This window comes from Taudactylus pleione, unplaced genomic scaffold, assembly GCF_031769625.1.
Source record: "Taudactylus pleione unplaced genomic scaffold, aTauple2 ptg000109l, whole genome shotgun sequence".
Taxonomy (NCBI): Eukaryota; Metazoa; Chordata; class Amphibia; order Anura; family Myobatrachidae; genus Taudactylus; species Taudactylus pleione.
In genome coordinates this window covers 5,752,556-5,770,342 of record NW_028284511.1, presented here as the reverse complement: position 1 = coordinate 5,770,342, position 17,787 = coordinate 5,752,556, and the positions used below count along the sequence as shown (strand labels likewise).

At 48.7% G+C, this 17,787-nt stretch overlaps 1 protein-coding gene across 1 annotated transcript in view; it reads right to left on the bottom strand.

The window, feature by feature from the left end:
• The window catches only part of LOC148525227 (uncharacterized), a 30,252-nt gene that overhangs the window by 2,131 nt on the left and 10,334 nt on the right, over window positions 1-17,787 (bottom strand). The window contains exons 4-5 of the mRNA XM_088471035.1: window positions 16,965-16,994; window positions 15,469-15,574 (exon numbers count right to left, since the gene is read on the bottom strand). Of these exons, the coding sequence (XP_088327161.1) occupies window positions 15,469-15,574; window positions 16,965-16,994 (136 nt within the window). The remainder of the gene's footprint in view (window positions 1-15,468; window positions 15,575-16,964; window positions 16,995-17,787) is intronic.

Genomic DNA, 17,787 nt, shown 5'->3' with positions numbered 1-17,787 from the left:
CAAACTAAACAATCCTAAATCTAACTTTCACATTTTAATACTTTGTTGCAAATCCTTTGCAGGCAATTACAGCCTGAAGTCTGGAACGCATAGACATCACCAGACGCTGGGCATCATCCCTGGTGATGCTCTGCCAGGCCTCTACTGCAAATGTCTTCAGTTCCTGCTTGTTCTTGTGGCATTTTCCCTTCAGTTTTGTCTTCATCAAGTGAAATGCATGCTCAATCGGATTCAGGTCAGGGGATTGACTTGGCCATTGCATAACATTTCACTTTTTAGCCTTAAAAAACTCTTCGGTTGCTTTTGCAGTATGCTTCGGGTCATTATCCATCTACACTGTGAAGCGCCGTCCAATGAGTTCTGAAGCATTTGACTGAATATGAGCATATAATATTGCCCGAAACACTTCAGAATTCATTCTGCTGCTTTTGTCAGCAGTCACATCATCAATAAATACAAGGGAACCAGTTCCTTTGGCAGTCATACATGCCCACACCATGACACTACCACCACCATGCTTCACTGATGAGGTGGTATGTTTTACATCATGAGCAGTTCCTTTCCTTTTCCATACTCTTCTCTTCCCATCACTCTGGCACAAGTTGATATTTGTCTCATCTGTCCATAGGATGTTGTTCCAGAACTGTAATGGCTTTTTTAGATGATGTTTGGCAAACTCTAATCTGGTCTTCCTGTTTTTGTGGCTCAAAAATGGTTTACATCTTGTGGTGAACCCTCCATATTCACTCTTGTGAAGTCTTTTCTTGATTGTTGACTTTGACACATATACACCTACCTCCTGGAGAGTGTTCTTGATTTGGCCAACTGTGGTGAAGGGGTTTTTCTTCACCAGGGAAATAATTCTTCTGTCATCCACCACAGTTGTTTTCCGTGGTCTTCCGGGTCTTTTGGTACTGCTGAGCTCTCCGGTGCGTTCTTTCTTTTTAAGAATGTTCCGAACAGTTGATTTGGCCACACCTAATGTTTTTGCTATCTCTCTGATGGGTTTGTTTTGATTTTTCAGCCTAATGATGGCTTGCTTCACTGATAGTGACCGCTCTTTGGATCTCATATTGAGAGTCGACAGCAACTGATTCCAAATGCAAATGTCACACCTAGACTCAACTCAAGACCTTTTACCTGCTTAATTGATAATGAAATAACGAGGGAATAGCCCACACCTGTCCATGAAATAGCTTTCTACTTCAGGGTCCATAGGGGTCCACAGGGTGACCTTGGGGTATAGCTGGATCCTCGGGCACCATGGAGTTAAAGCTTTCAGCTGCTCCCAGGATGCATTTGGGTCCATCCTCCCCTATACACCGCCCCCGAGCCACAGGCACCTCAGTTTAAGATGGTGCCCGGCCGGAGCAGCCCCCTAAAGCTTTTAATTTTTTATTTAAATTAGTTAAATGTATTTTTAATACCAGAGCGGCAGCGATGGGCTGTCTGTACAGACGTCCACGCTGCCGCTCCTTCTCCCTGCTGGCGCCGCGACGCCAGCACTGAACTGGGGATCGCGGCGGGGGAAGCCAGACTCTGTACTAGCCGGACTCTGGTTTCCCCCGGGACTGCTGCCGGGGAGATCCAGGTAAGCCGCGCACCGCTGATTAGCGGCGATGCGCGGGTTCCTTTTAAAAATGCAGTCCCATGCCCCCGGTCTAGGGGACAGACCAGTTCCGCTAGCGGTGGCGGCGGGTTCCCCCTCCAGTGGAGGCATACCCCGCCAGACCACTAGACCACCAGGGTGAATAAGGCAAGCGGGATGCCGGCAACCTTGGGGGTTAATATGCTAGCCAGGGGAGGAAGCCTTCCCTGTCTAGTGGCTCCTCCCCTCAGCTCAGCGCGCTTTTCAGCTCGTAGTCTGGCGTCGCTGAGCTGCAGATACTCGGGCCACTCCTCCTCTGAGGTCTCCAGCAGCCATTTTCTCTTTAGCAGCGCAGATACTCTCAGGGAGCACGCGGACCGGTCCCCCTGTGTACCTCTCCCCTGCAAAAGGACAGTGTACACAGCACTATAGCCCTCCCAGACACTGAATCTGGGCAGGTTGATTGTAGTGGAAAGGTGCAGTGAGTATATCTTCCTGCATGGTATGTGACTTTTGCTAGTGCTGCCTGTCTGTGCTAATTTCTACTTACTGTCAGCTTATACCTATCCCTTTCCTTCTCCTACAAGCCCTACAGGTGTGCGGGGGAAGGGTGTTTCTACTGACCTCACTTATATAGATCACGTATTTGTGAGGTCCGTCACATACGGTTGTGTGCTACACAGTACCATATTGTGGGCTGTTGTCCAGCACACTGGTGAGTGCGCACGTTTTCTTCCTATGTCATAACTATATTTAATTATATAGTCGGTAATGTCTGAGGAGGAGATTGAGCACTCCGTGGCTCCGGTATTGTTCTCCTGCAGGAGTGGATAGGGAGGATTTGTCACAGGACGGCCTGTGCGGACGGTGCCAGGCGATCCCTGGTATGTCTAAACCTCTTATGTCGCAGGAGCCACCATGGGCAATGTTTTCCCAGGTGCTGGTGTCCATCGCGGACCGTCTGTCGGTCCCGACTGCCGTCCCTACTTGTCGGTCCCGACTGCCGTCCCTACTAGGGCGTTGCCCCAGCCTACCATCCCCCTTTCCCCGGGTGTCCCACAATTATTGCAGGCTCCCCCGGGGTCTCAGTCTGTTGGTCCCTATGCGGGGTTGCCAATGTATATACAGTCCACCCCTGTGGCGCAGCAGGCTGTGGTGCGGTTTCAGGCTCCTGTGGCAGCTCCTCCACCCTGGGTGGATGCGCTTTCCCACACTGTCCAAGATTTGGCGGCAGCATCTTTGGCTTTTCAGTCGATGTTGCGCATTGACGTGCCCTCCAGGGCGTCTAAACGCACAGTTATGGCACAGGCTGCGCATTTTTCGGACTCTGAGGGATCCTCGGATGATGGCGAGGTGCAGGATGACTCAGCCTCAGATGCCTCAGTCCAGGAGGCAGACACTAAGTCTTCCATCAATGTGCGGGCTCTGGTTAGGGCAGTGCGGGCTATTCTGATTGAGGATGAGGCTCCCGCTCCCAAGTCGAGGTATCCTAGTTTAAAAAAAGCTAAGGTTCCTTCTGCAGCGTTCCCTTTGTCTGATCAGTTGACGGATCACATGGCGGTGGCCTGGCAGACGCCCAGTAAGCAATTCCTGCCACAGAAGCGGTTGGCGTCCAATTATCCGTTTCCGGAGGCGCATTGTAAGAAATGGGAAACTCCGCCTGCGGTTGATTCCCATGTAACACGTCTCATCAGGAGTGCTACTTTGCCATTGCCGTCTATATCCTCGCTGAAGGATCCTACGGACAGGAAGGTGGAGACTTGTCTAAAGTCTATTTATTCTCTCTCAGGGGCTGTAGCCCGGCCGTCCATGGCCATCTCCTGGGTGGCCAAGGCCATTGAGGGTTGGGCCAACGCCTTGGAGGATACGTTTACGGATGAAGCTCCGGATGTCCAGAGGGCGTTGTTAGGACAGATGAGAGATGCCGCTTCCTACATTGGAGAAGCATCTTTGGATGCTAGCTTGCTGACCTCTAGGGTTTCGGCGGCAGCAGTGTCTGCTCGCAGATCCTTGTGGTTGAGGTCTTGGAGAGCAGACGCTGATTCAAAGAAAGGCTTGGAGGCCTTACCTTTTAATGGAGAGTTACTATTTGGTCCAGACCTGGACGAAATAGTAGATACCCTGGCAAAGTCTAAGTCAGCCTTCCTCCCTTCAGCTACGACACCTGCTAAGGTACGGAGCTCGGCCTTTCGCTCCTTTCGGGTTCAGGGCAAGGCAAAAGGTCAGTCCTTCCCGAGGCAGTCCGCAACCAAGACCGCCTCAAAGCCAAAGAAGCAAGCCTGGAGTGCTAGGCGCCCTTCTTCCAAGCAAGAAGATAAGCCTTCGGCATGATGGGGTGGGCCTCCCTCTGGGGGACCTCAGAGTGGGAGGCCGACTTCTTCAATTCGCCCAGTGCTGGCACAATACCACCACGGATGCCTGGGTGCGAGAAGTGGTCTCCCAGGGGTACGCCCTGTCTTTTCGGCACATGCCGCCTCGCCAGTTTTTTTCGCCTGTTTTTTTGCTACCGTAGCTAGACGACCTCTTGCTAGCAAGCTCCCCGGAGGTACTGATCCAGAATCTCCACCTGACGGTCGCTTGTCTACAGGCGCACGGGTGGTTGATCAACTGGAAGAAGTCCTCCCTCATCCCATCACAGCGGATGGTTCATTTGGGGGCCCTTCTGGACTCTCGTCAGCAACTGATTTTTCTGACTCCAGAGGTCTCCTCCTTACAGCTGCGGATACACAGTTGTCTGAGCAGGGGCAGAGTGTCGGTGCACTCAGCGATGAGAGTTTTGGGGTCCATGGTGTCGGCATTCGACATGGTGGAGTTTGCCCAGTTCCATTCCAGGCCCCTGCAGAGGCTGATTCTTTCGGAATGGAACGGATTGCCACACAGGATCCGCTCTCAGATGCTGGTGTTGTCGTCGGAGGTGCGTCTGTCCCTGGCCTGGTGGCTACAGACGGCTCATCTCGAGGGGCACCCCTTTTGGATCCCGGAGTGGGTTCTGCTCACGACAGATGCCAGTCTCCGGGGTTGGGGGGCGGTGACAGGCTTCTTGTCACTTCAGGGTCGTTGGTCGGCGGAGGAAGCGATTCTTCCCATCAACATCCTGGAACTGCGGGCAGTGTACAGAGCCCTGCAGTCGTCCGGCACCGCTCTTCACGGAAGGGCCGTTCAGGTGCAGTCGGACAACGCCACCACGGTGGCGTACATCAATCACCAGGGAGGGACTCGCAGTCGAGCTGCGATGTCGGAGGTTTCCCGCGTCCTGGCTTGGGCGGAGCGCTATCTTCCAGCTCTCTCGGCAGTCTTCATCCCGGGAGTCCTCAATTGGGAGGCAGACTTCCTCAGCCGTTACGACGTGCATCCTGGGGAATGGTCGCTTCATCCAGAGGTATTCCAACTACTCGTGGACAAGTGGGGGCTGCCGGAACTGGACCTGATGGCGTCCCGTCACAATCACAAGCTGCCCGTATACGGGTCAAGGACAAGGGATGCAGGGGCAAGTCTAATAGACGCGCTGTCGGTGAAATGGTTGTTTCGCCTGGCTTACTTGTTCCCTCCGATATCTCTGCTGCCTCGGGTCCTGCGCCAGTTCAAGCAGGACGGAGGCACACTGATCCTGGTGGCCCCAGCGTGGCCCAGAAGGCCGTGGTACTCTGATCTGTGGAGCCTGTCCATTGACGCTCCATACCTCCTACCTCAACGACGGGACCTGATGTCTCAGGGGCCCTGTCTTCATCCGGATCTGGGTCGACTATCTTTGACGGCGTGGCTCTTGAGACAGCCGTCCTGAGGTCTCGGGGCTTTTCTAGCTCCGTTATTACCACCATGCTGAGGGCACGCAAGCCTGCTTCCGCGAGGATCTACCACAGAGTGTGGCACACTTACTTTCAGTGGTGCGAGGCCAGAAGATATGATCCCCAGGTGTTTCGGGTTTCGCGTATTCTGGCTTTCCTTCAGTCGGGTTTGGACTTAGGATTACGTCTTTCCTCACTGAAGGTGCACGTGTCTGCTCTGTCGGTGTGGTTCCAGCGCAGGATTGCTGCTATGCCGGATGTACACACCTTTTTCCAGGGTGTTTTAAGAATCCAGCCTCCCTTTGTGCCACCTGTGGCACCGTGGGATTTGGCGGTGGTTCTTCGGGCCTTACAGGGTCCTCCTTTTGAGCCCTTGGAGTCAGTGGAGCTCAAGTGGCTAACTTTTAAGACTGTTTTCCTCTTGGCAATTGCTTCTGCCAGGAGGGTTTCGGATTTGGGGGCGCTTTCCTGTCGTCCCCCTTTGCTGGTTTTTCATCAGGACATAGCGGTGCTTCGCACTCGTCCTGATTTCCTGCCTAAGGTGGTTTCCAGGTTCCACATTAATCAGGAAATTGTTGTACCAGCCTTTCAGTTGCCTGATCTTTCGGCTGGGGAGGCTTCCTTAGACGTTGTCCGTGCACTCCAGGTTTATGTGGACAGGACTAGTTCTGTGAGGAAGTCGGATTCTTTGTTTATCCTCTTTGGTTTTCACAAGAGGGGTTGGCCTGCCAACAGACTCTAGCCCGTTGGCTTCATTCTGTTATTATTGAGGCTTATATGCAGGAGGGTTTACCTATTCCAGCCTCTGTTAAGGCTCATTCCACTCGGTCTGTGGGCCCTTCTTGGGCTGCTAGCCGTGGCGCCTCTGCTGTTCAGCTGTGTAAGGCGGCCACCTGGTCTTCCATTCAACCTTTTTGAGGTTCTATGCGTTTGACACCTTTGCCTCTCAGGATGCATCCTTTGGGCGCCGGGTTCTCCTATCAGCACAGGAGCGTCCCCGCCCTTAGTTGGACTGCTTTGGGACATCCCCAAGGTCACCCTGTGGACCCCTATGGACCCTGAAGTAGAAAACAAGAGAGATGGTAAGAACTTACCTTTGTTATCTCTGTTTCTACGAAGTCCATAGGGTCCACAGGGCACCCGCCCTGACGCACCTGGCTTCATATGGGCTCTGTGACTGGTCACCGGTTTTCAGTCTCCCATTTCTGTGAGTATGGTTCTTGTGTGTTCCAGTCTTCCTTCTCTCTGTTTCGTCTCCTCCTCCGGCCTGGGCTGCTTACCAACTGAGGTGCCTGTGGCTCGGGGGTGGGGTATAGGGGAGGATGGACCCAAGTGCATCCTGGGAGCAGCTGAAAGCTTTAACTCCGTGGTGCCCGAGGATCCAGCTATACCCCAAGGTCACCCTGTGGACCCTATGGGGTATAGAAAACAGAGCTAACAAAGGTAAGTTCTTACCATATCTCTTGTTTTTGAGTTGATAGTCCATTACTTTTGGCCCCTTAAAAAGTGGGAGGCACATATAGAAACCGTTGTAATTCCTATACCGTTCACCTGATTTGGATGTAATTACCCTCAAATTAAATCTGAAAGTCTGCAGTTAAAGCACATCTTGTTTGTTTCATTTCAAAGCCATTGTGGTGGTGAATAGATACCAAAATATGAAAATTCTGTCAATGTCCCAATATTTATGCACCTGACTGTATGTTTTTTATTGTATCTTTTAGGTCTTGTATAAGCTAGAAGTTCTTATTTTCTTGAATCAAATTTTTTTCATAGGCTGTGTTTTTGTATACTCCTATTAAATTGATATTCATTTACAAACGGCATAGGTGCTTCTTGATCTCCCTTTGGCATACCATTATCATTCATATATTTGTGTGTGTACTTGTGTGAGATAATATATAGAAGAAATCCTACTAATGCGCATGAAGTCTTTTGATTGAAATGTCCAGAAATGATCTGTTCAGGTATATATGTAGCGCAGCTGCATCCCAGGTCCAAGCCACGGAGTGATAGATTCGTCAGTAAGCCACGCCGTGTGACGTCATCTGGTATTCCCAGATCCGGCGGTGGTCCGCTGAATTGCTGTCTGCAGCGTGGCCTGTCTATTACACCAGGATCAGGAGGACAGTCCATGGTGGAGTTTAATGTTTTAAACTTTGATGCACGTGAGCAAATGTTATAAGTAAAATTGTTATTTTTCACATAATCACGAGCGCGCTCTCCTTTCAACTTGCGCATCTATATATTTCTACATCAGGGTCAATAGGGTATCCACAGGATACCTTGGGGTATAGGTGATGACGTCATTCATCGGGCACCATAGAGTTAAGTTTTCAGCCTCCCAGGATGCATCAGGGTCCCCCTCCTATACCCCGCCCCCGAGCCAAGGCATCTCAGTTTCGTTGGTGCCCGGCTCGGAGTCGGAGCACCTGTTTAGAGGGGGGCTAAGAATAGCCCCTGAAGTTTCTTTCAAGGCAGCTGTGGCTGCACATCTGGGAGTACAGCATGGACAGTTAATGCTGACGTCCATGTGGTCCTCCCTACACCCCGCCGGTACCAGAAAGCCGGTACTGATCCGGGGATGCTGGTAAGTGTCTGGGGTCACGGCTAGCGGTGACCCCAGATGCTTCGGACCATGGCCGGATCTAAGGGGAGCAGGTAAGCAGGGGGCTCCCTGGGGATTGGCTGCAGCATGGAGCTAGGTACTAACCTGGGCTTCCACTATCCCCCTGGGACAGCGGGCCGCAGCTGAGCGGCAAGCGCTGCGGCTTCCCAGGGGTTAATTGCATGCCAGGGGAGCGCGCCTTCCCTGTATACAGCCGGCACCTCCCCTACTGCACGCAGCCCTCTGCGCTGCCAATTGGTCCTATGGCAGCGCTCCTCCCCCAGGCCGAGCTCCTCTCTGCTCCTCAGTGGCCATCTTTGCAAAGCATGGTGAACGCTGCTGGAAGCTGCTGATCGGTGTCATCGCGGTCTGGGTCCCCCGGCATACCTCTCCTCCGTCGGCTTAAGTTCAGTGTATGCAGCGCTGTGTCCTACCAGACTCTGTCTGTGTAGTTGAGAAACAGTGCTGATAGTGCAGGGATTAATTTCTTCTGCATTGTATGTGACTTCTGCTAGCGTCTGCTGTACTTTCACTTTCTACTGTCAGCCATTTTACTGTCCCTGCTCTTACTCTGCTAAAGCCCTTGCGGTCCGGTGATTGCAGGGTGTTTCTCCCACTATACTAACAAGTATCAGTGAGAGGGGTCACATACTTCCCATCATGTCTGAGAGTGAATTTCCTCTCCAGCTTATGTGTACTAAGTGCAATGTACCAATAGCGGAGATGGAGGGTAACACGGAGGGGCTATGTCGGCAGTGTTATTTATTGGCGCGGCCAATTACTGTCACGGCTCCGGTACAGGAACCTCCCTGGGCTTGTTTCGCTAAGGCGCTTACAACCCTAGTGGGCGAGTTAGCTCCGCCACCTGCGTTTTCTCAGATGGGATTGTCCCAGCAGTCAGTGGTGTCGTCACCCATGCAGGGTTTCCCGAGACAACTGATGGTACCCCACAGTCTCCCTATTTTCCCTCCCCAGATTTCACAGGAGCCTGCATGGGTTAATTCTCTGACAACTTCAGTACAGCATTTGTCGGATGTTTTACAAGGGGAGTCTGTTGCGGCCTGTGGCGTCTGTCTGCTCCTTATGAGGATGACGACATGAAGTCAGATGATGGGAGATTCTGGATCTATCTGACCAGGAACCTCTCCGTACTAAAGAGTCGGACGCTATGTCAAAGGTATTTATTCCTGGCCCTATTCGGGCAGTCCGCATGGCTTTAGTTATTGAGGATGATGATCCTCCGGTTTCCAAATACAAACATGCCTTTTTCAATCATATTAAGGGTGATGCCACAGTGTTTCCTCTTTCCGGTTAGTTAGTAGACCATTTAGAGGAGGCATGGAAACACCCTGGAAAACGGTATCAGCCTCAGAGGCGTTAGCCGTGGCTTAGCAGTTGCTGACAATTAATTATTTTTCTAAGTGGGAATCCCCTCCGCAGGTGGATTCTCATGTGACACACCTAGTCAGAAGTGCCACTTTGCCCATTCCTTCCATGTCCTCCTTGAAGGATGCTGTGGACCGCAAGGTGGAAATCTGACTAAAATCCATTTATTCCCTGGGGGGGGGGGGGGGGGCGGCATCCAGACCGGCTATGGCCGGTAGCCAGAGCTATGGAGCGCTGGGCTGATAGTTTGGAGGCGTCTTTGGACTCTGACTGTTCGGCTGAACAGGCCGAGTTGGTGGGCAATCTCCGGGACTCGGCCACTTACATCAATGAAGCGGCCTTGGATATCAGTATCCTCGCCTCTAGGATTTCTTCTGCAGCTGTTGCTGCTTGTCGCACCTTATGGTTGCGATCTTGGAAAGCAGACGCTGATTCCAAAAAGGGCTTAGAAGGTTTGCCTTTTAATGGAGAAGTCCTATTTGGTCCGGATCTGGACAAAATTGTAGCTACGCTGGCAGCAGCCAAATCTGCATGTCTCCCGTCTGCTAAGGTCCCTTCAAGTTCTGGTATGTCGTCCTTTTGGCCTTACAGGGCCCAGGGTAGGCCTAAAGCACAGTCTTTTCCCTGACAGGCTGGGCCCAAGAAATCGGCCAAGCCCAGGAAACAGGCCTGGAATACCAGAGGTTCGGCCCCTAAGTCAGATGACAAACCTGCGGCCTGACGGTCTGGGCCTCCCTTTGGGGGATCCCAAAGTGGGAGGCCGCCTGCTTCAGTTCGCCCAGTGTTGGTCGATAACTACGATGGACACCTGGGTTCACGAGGTGGTTTCTCACGGGTATGCCCTCTCCTTTAGGCACAGGCCTCCATCCCGGTTCTTCACCACAGGCCTTCCACTAGACCGGAACAAAGCCTTGGAACTGCGGAAGGTTTTGCACACTATGCTCCAGGCTGGAGTTACAGTGCCTGTTCCATTCTCCCAGAGGGGCCAAGGTTTCTATTCCAATCTGTTTTTGGTGCAGAAACCCAATGGGTCTTACCGTCCAATACTCAACCTCAAGACCCTCAACAAGTCCTTGAGGGTGCCTCGGTTTCAGATGGAGACCCTTCGGTCCATTATTCTGGCGCTGGAACCTGGGGATTACATGGTGTCATTGGACATTCTGGACGCTTACCTGCATGTCCCTATTCTTATGCGCCATCAACAGTTCCCCAGGTTTGCAATCCGCAACGAACATTTCCAGTTCCGGGCGCTGCCTTTTGGACTGGCGACAGCTCCACGAGTGTTCACCAAGGTCACGGCGGCTCACCTGCGGACTCAGGGAGTCCGAATGTTACCGTATCTGGACGACCTTCTGTTGTTGGCAGGGTCTCCAGAGCTCCTTCTACGCCATCTGGACCTGACGATTGCAGTGCTGCAGCGTCACGGCTGGTTGATAATATGGCAAAAGTCCACCCTGACCCCGTCTCAGAGGATCCTGCACCTCGGAGCCTTGTTGGACTCCAGGCAGCAGCGGATCTTTGTGACGGAGGAAAAGATCTCTGCTTTGCAGTTGAGGGTGCGCAGTTGTCTGCAGTGTCGCCGCGATGCCGTTGCTGGGCTCCAGGTGTCAGTATTCGACATTGTGGAATATGTCCAGTTTCACTCCAGACCTCTGCAGCAATTGATCCTGTCCAAATGGAATGGACTGCCTCAGAGTCTAAAGTCCCAGATGATGGTGCTCACTCCAGGGGTTCGCCTGTCTCTAGCCTGGTGGTTGCAGACGACCCATCTCAACAAGGGTCGCCCATTTTGGGTGGCGAACTGGGTCCTGTTTACAATGGACGCCAGTCTCCGGGGCTGGGGAGCAGTCACAGGTCCACACTTGTTCCAGGGCAGGTGGACTCAGGCAGAAAAGGAGCTTCCAATAAACATCTTGGAACTCTGCGCGGTGTTCAATGCTCTCCAGCAGGCACATCGGGTTCTCCAAGGTCACCCCGTGCAGGTCCAGTCGGACAATGCCACCACCGTGGCCTACAAAAATTGACAAGGAGGAACCCAAAGTCGGGCGGCACTCGCAGAAGTGTCCCGCATCCTGGTCTGGGCGGAGCGCAATCTCCCGGCTATATCAGCCGTGTTCATCGCGGGAGTCCTCAACTGGGAAGCGGATTTTCTCAGCCGGCAGGACGTACATCCGGGAGAATGGTCTTTGCACCAGGACGTCTTTCAACTTCTGGTGGACAGGTGGGGTCTTCCAGAGATAGACCTCATGGCATCCCGGCACAACAACAAGTTGCCGGTGTACGGGTCTCGAACAAGAGACAAAAAGGCGTCTCTGGTGGATGCTTTGTCCGTCCAGTGGACGTTCCAGTTTGCCTACCTCTTTCCTCCATTTTCCCTTCCGCGGGTAATCCGGAAATTCAAACAGGAAGGAGGTACGCTCCTGTTGATAGCTCCCGAGTGGCCCAGGCGGCACTGGTTCTCGGACCTCCAGAGTCTGTCAGTGGACGTTCCTCTGCGGTTACCACGGCGGCCGGACCTGCTGTCACAGGGTCCTTGTCTTCACCCGGACCTGACTCTGCTGTCTTTGACGGCGTGGCTGTTGAGACGGCCATGTTAAGGTCCAGAGGGTTTTCCGGCTCTGTGGTGCAAACCATGCTAAGAGCTCGGAAGCCATCCTCTGCAAGAATCTACCATCGTGTATGGCATACGTTCTTCCAGTGGTGTCGACCTAGAGGTTATGCCCCTCGGGAGTTCCGCCTGTCTAGAGTGTTGGCTTTCCTACAGGCTGGCCTAGACCATGGGCTTCGCCTTGCTTCCCTGAAGGTGCAGGTGTCTGCCCTGTCAGTCTGGTTCCATCGTAGGATTGCTGTGCTCCCTGATGTGCACACATTTATGCAAGGTGTTCTTCGCATTCAGCCACCTTTTGTTCCATCGGTGGCTCCTTGGGATTTGGCTGTGGTCCAGAGAGCTCTCCAGGGACCGCCGTTTAAACCACTGGGCTCAGTAGACCTTAAATGGCTTACAGCTAAAACAATATTCCTTTTGGCCATTGCTTCGGCCAGACGTGTTTCTGACTTAGGGGCTCTCTCCTGTAGACCCCCTTTTCTGATTTTTCATAGGAACAGGGCGGTGCTGTGCACTCGTCCTGGATTCCTTCTTAAAGTGGTTTCAAGTTTCCACATAAACGAGGAAATCGTTGTGCCGGCTTTTAATGCACCTGATCTTTCAGTGGGTGAGGCCACTTTGGATGTTGTGCGGGCCTTAAGGATTTATGTTGACCGCACTTCTTCTTTTAGGAAGTCGGACGCCTTGTTTGTCCTCTATGGCTTCCGTAAAAAGGGTTGGCCTGCTTCAAAGCAAACTTTGGCAGGTTGGATTTATATGGCAATTTCAGAAGCTTATCTTCATGAAGGCCTTCCGGTTCCATCCTCTGTGAGGGTTCATTCCACTAGGTCTTTGGGTCCTTCGTGGGCAGCTCGACGTGGTGCCTCTGCAGTCCAGATCTGCAAGGCTGCCACGTGGTCCTCTGTCCATAACTTTGTGAGGTATTACGCTTTTGACACCTTTGCCTCTCAGGATGCTTCCTTCGGGCAGCGGATTCTCCTTTCAGCACAGGAGCGTCCCCACCCTTAAAGGATACTGCTTTGGGACATCTCCAAGGTATCCTGTGGATACCCTATGGACCCTGATGTAGAAAATATGAGATATGGTAAGAACTTACCTTTGTTATCTCTATTTCTACGAAGTCCATAGCGTTCCACAGGACTCCCGCCCTGTCGCACCTGTGCTGCAGATGGGCTTTACTCTGGTCACCGGTTTTTCTGTCTCCCTCTAGTGAGAATTTGATTCTTGTGTGTGTCCAGATCTTTCTTCTCTCTCTTCCTTCTCCTCCTGCGGCCTATGGCTTGGTAGGTAACTGAGATGCCTTTGCTCGGGAGCGGGGTACAGGAGGGGGACCCTGATGCATCCTGGGAGGCTGAAAACTTAACTCTATGGTGCCCAATGCCTGACGTCATCACCTATACCCCAAGCTATCCTGTGGAACCCTATGGACTTCATAGCAATAACAAAGGTAAGTTCTTACCATATCTCATATTATCTCTCATAAGCGCAGTTCCACTTTTTTCTTTTTGTGGAAATATCACTATTTCTCATTGTAACTAGCAGCTATACACTAATATACAAATGTAACAAAATAATTGTATAATCCATCCATAATTTTAATATTTAGGGCTATAATCAATTAGGTGTGAAAAGTCGCGTTTGTCGAAAAGCGATCGCCGGTGCAAAATTTGCGCACGTGTGCGTATCGTGCTATCCTATTGCCGGAGTGTTCGCATGTGCGAAAACTCCATAGGCAGAAACCGGTGAACTGTTTTCACCATCTCAGAGGCAGGTGATAAAATGTGCAAAATATTTTTGTTTGGGGACCTGGTTCAGAACTCTTCAAACCCTCCCCCCCCATCCCCATCCCCAATGACTAAGCTAATTTTTAATTTATTTGCCTAATTCCCCCTAAGTGGGGTGAAAATGTAAAAAGTTTTGGAAAACGGGTTTAAAGTACTTGGTCAGGCATTTTGGGGGCTGTGTTGATGGGACAGTTGTTTTTAGGATTGCAGGTGGCTGCAGCAGGTGTATTTTTAACATTGTAAAACTGCATTTTATAGACATAAAAATATACTACCACCCATTTTAATGTACCCCTCATTTAAATACAGAAATTATTTTTTCTAGAAGAAATTGCTTTATCATTTTTCAACACTTATGCAAATATGCATATAACAGCCATTTAAGTCTTAAGAAGCCAAAATACTTTTATTAGGGATATTAATACACTTCTATAATGATTTCCAGGGTCAGTCTTTTTATGGGGTATAGACTGATTTCCCCAAAATGTGCTGTACTTTTCACTAGTTTCGCCATGCGCGATTATCACACGTGTTTTTTTTGCGTGTTTTGCAATTTGATAAGGCGAAAAGCAGGAGCGCGCAATGAGAGTACGTAAAACTGGTGAATGCGGCTGCTTTTTTTCGCCGATCGTGACCTAATTGAATACGGCCCTTAGTACACATTTTATTAGCGTGGAGAAATCCTTTGTTTCAAATTTTGCTTCAGATCTCCGATCTGCTGAAAAGCTTGTTATACCATACATGCTCTTCCAAGTTTTGGCAGACCTTCAGGGATGAATCTGGAGAAGAACTGAACAAACCACTCCAGGAGCACATAGACTTTTATGTTGGTTTGGGTCTCCTGATTTTTCAACATGTTTAAAAATCTTTTGACAAGACCAAGGGGAACATTTTCTAAAGTGAGTTTTTAGAATTGAGTTTTAGAAGAGATGTTGACCATAGCAACCAATCAGATTCTACTTAACATTTGACTAGCACCTTCTAGAAGATAATGGCTAGATTGGTTGCTATGGGCAACATCTCTTCTAAAACTCACTTCAGTAAATTTACCCCCAGATGTCCAGGATTGGATGAAACCAGAAGTGGTGTGATTGCGCACACTCTACTAATGTGCCCACTGCTTAACACCATGTATCTACAGACAGACACTGGACATCTTGTATACCACATACAGGCATTGTGACTCCCTAGCTAATGTGAACTGTATGTCCAGTCAACCAAAAACCTGGTAGTGCTGAGACTGGGAATAACCATAACTGTAGAGGAACCACAGGTAGTCAGTCTGTACAGATTCAAAAATTCTTCCCCCTTTTTTTTTTTTTTTTGTACCCTACTAGTATTAATGTGGTTTCAGGATCCACTTCTATTTTTTGTTCTCCAACATCACAAAATCTGCATAATGAAACCGTAATACAAAATATTTAATAAATGTTAGGGGTAACAATTTTATTTTTAAATTTGCCTAAATTCTTTCTACATTTTCATTGACATATTGAACTCAGAATGTTATTTTTACATTACCCACAGTTACACGAATGAAAGCTGCCTTTGTATCTTAGCTCAACTGACCAAGTAATACAGTAGATTTGAGTGGAACATTGATCCTGGTGACCAAATTGTAAAGAATAGATTTTAATGCTCGGTCTTACAGAATGCACAGTATGCAAGTACTATGCTAATAAGCCACAGACCTCTTGTTCTTAGGGACTTACCATGCTTCGGACTCACAGAATCCCTGACATCTAGTCAGTGGCACTTCAGCAGTGCAGTCACCCTTGGTAATGTTGTGTTTGTACTGATGAACGCTGCATTTGGATGCTGGAAAATATTGTTTAGAGTAAAAAAAATTAAATTAATAAAAATATGACTTTGCTGATGGTACAAGGGCAGGGCGGAACCATCAAAAGTTTAATTGCAGTGATGGGACCACCTTCTTTATGTAATCTCTCTCCATATATGTACACACACATGAATTTTTACATTTCTCATAATGCACCAAGTAATGTGTTTTGCTTTCTGGAAGGGTCAAAATGCATCCCCTTTAAAAATATAGATGAGAGATGCATGATCCAATCGCATGTGCTATTTTTGAAGAAAAAGACATAGATAGCTTTACTAAGCCACCAAATATCGGAAGCTTGTACTGATTAGTTCTAAAACGGCAATGGAAATCCCTGCTGACCCAGGCTTTCTGATCGGCACATTGGTAAATCTACCAGAGTGGCCTATTCTAGGGCAGGGAATACCCATGTTAATGTACCCGCTGTCCCTATGTCTCATTTGGGTTCCTGACTATAGATAGAAGGTAATTAATTACACAATGATAAAAATAGGTTTGGATGACTGGTGCTACTGTCCTTATGTGGTCTTATAAATGAACCGAAAGAAGGTGCAGCCTGGAATAATTGGAACTTTCAATTTAGACATTAATTTTAAAGCCCAATGTCCGTCGGTAATGAAAAAATATATATCTTAAAAATAATTTTATTTATCATTAAAATAATTTCATATATGGCCATGCAAAAAAAAAGAAAATCAACAAAAAAAAATATATAATTTAATTATAAATTATAAAATAACCATAAATAGTGCCAAACCATAATGTAAAAAAAATATTTTAATGGTAGTTAAATAAAAAAATTTTTAAGATATATATATTTTTTCATTACCGATGGACATTGGGATTTAAAATGAATGTCTAAGACGCTTATGCAATTGGAATAAGGTGAGCAGGATATTATTTACTATCATTCTGACTTGATGACAACTGATTTGCACTATGGAGGCATGTTTTATTTTCTTCACATAACGACTACTGTCAGGATTTGAGACCCATGCAGATCGATTCATCGTTGCTATTGCAACCACCGTAGGACCACGGTGTTGATTTGTGTCCATTGTAATGATCTCACCTATAAAGGGTGAGTATATGTCTATATACTTTCTTTTTTGGTTTTTATCACAGATTTACACTATATTTTTTTTCCATTCTCTTTTTTTTTTTTTTGCCCCCCCCCCCCCAAAATAACACTGATCCTTGGGAGCGCTGGAATACTTCTATACAAAAAAATTAATTACACGATGTCTGGATAGACACCAGATGTTAGACAGTCAACAGTTAGACAAGGCTCAAAGTTCGACACGGAAAACTGTCAGACACACTAAAGTTAGACATGTACAAAAGGAGGTAAGACTAATGAATACTAACGTGGTTTCATTGTGGAATTCGAATCATAAGCTGTGGGAAAAAAATAGCAGTATTTGTTAACATTATTCAAGAATCACCTTGGTAGTCTCCACTATTTGTAACTCATTATGAAGTCTCACAAAGATAAAGAAATATAGATTTCCATGGGCATACCATAACTGAGAGTACCTCTCCAATCACTGATCATGCTGGAAAATTGCGATCATTAGGGGTATTCAATATGGAGCGAAAACCCAGTTTCTGCGGTTTGTTTTCGCTCGGATGACGTTATTTTCGCCACTTTTACTTTTACACCGTATTCAATTTGGAAACTTTTCGCCGGTGCGAAAAGTATATTGCATTCGACCCTGCGAAAAAGTATCGCCAAGGAATGGGTGGCGAAAAACAGTGCAGAATTGGGGTTTTGGGGTGCAACATTTCGGAAATCTACCCTGCAACCTTCAGACAGTCCCCCAAAGGTAAACTGTGTTAAAAATGTTTTAAAAAATGCCTCAGAAGACCCCAAAAAAAGCACTTTCATTTTGGGGGTACAAAGTTAAAAATTAGCGAACTACAATCTATGGGGGTCCCCAAGTATGCCCCAGGAGTTTTTTTCATTGCAGGTGTTTGCGGCAGGTGGATTTTTCATGTTTTTAAAACTTCACTTTACCAAATTTTAAGTATGCTAGCACCCATTTTCAAATACCCAAAATTTTCTGCAAAAAAACGTCTAAATACTATTCTTCACCACCTTCCCAAATCCCCAAAATAGCAGCTATCGAGCCCGTTTAAAGACCCCAAAAACCTTCAGCAGGGCTAATCGGGGGTATCCAGAGTGATTCCC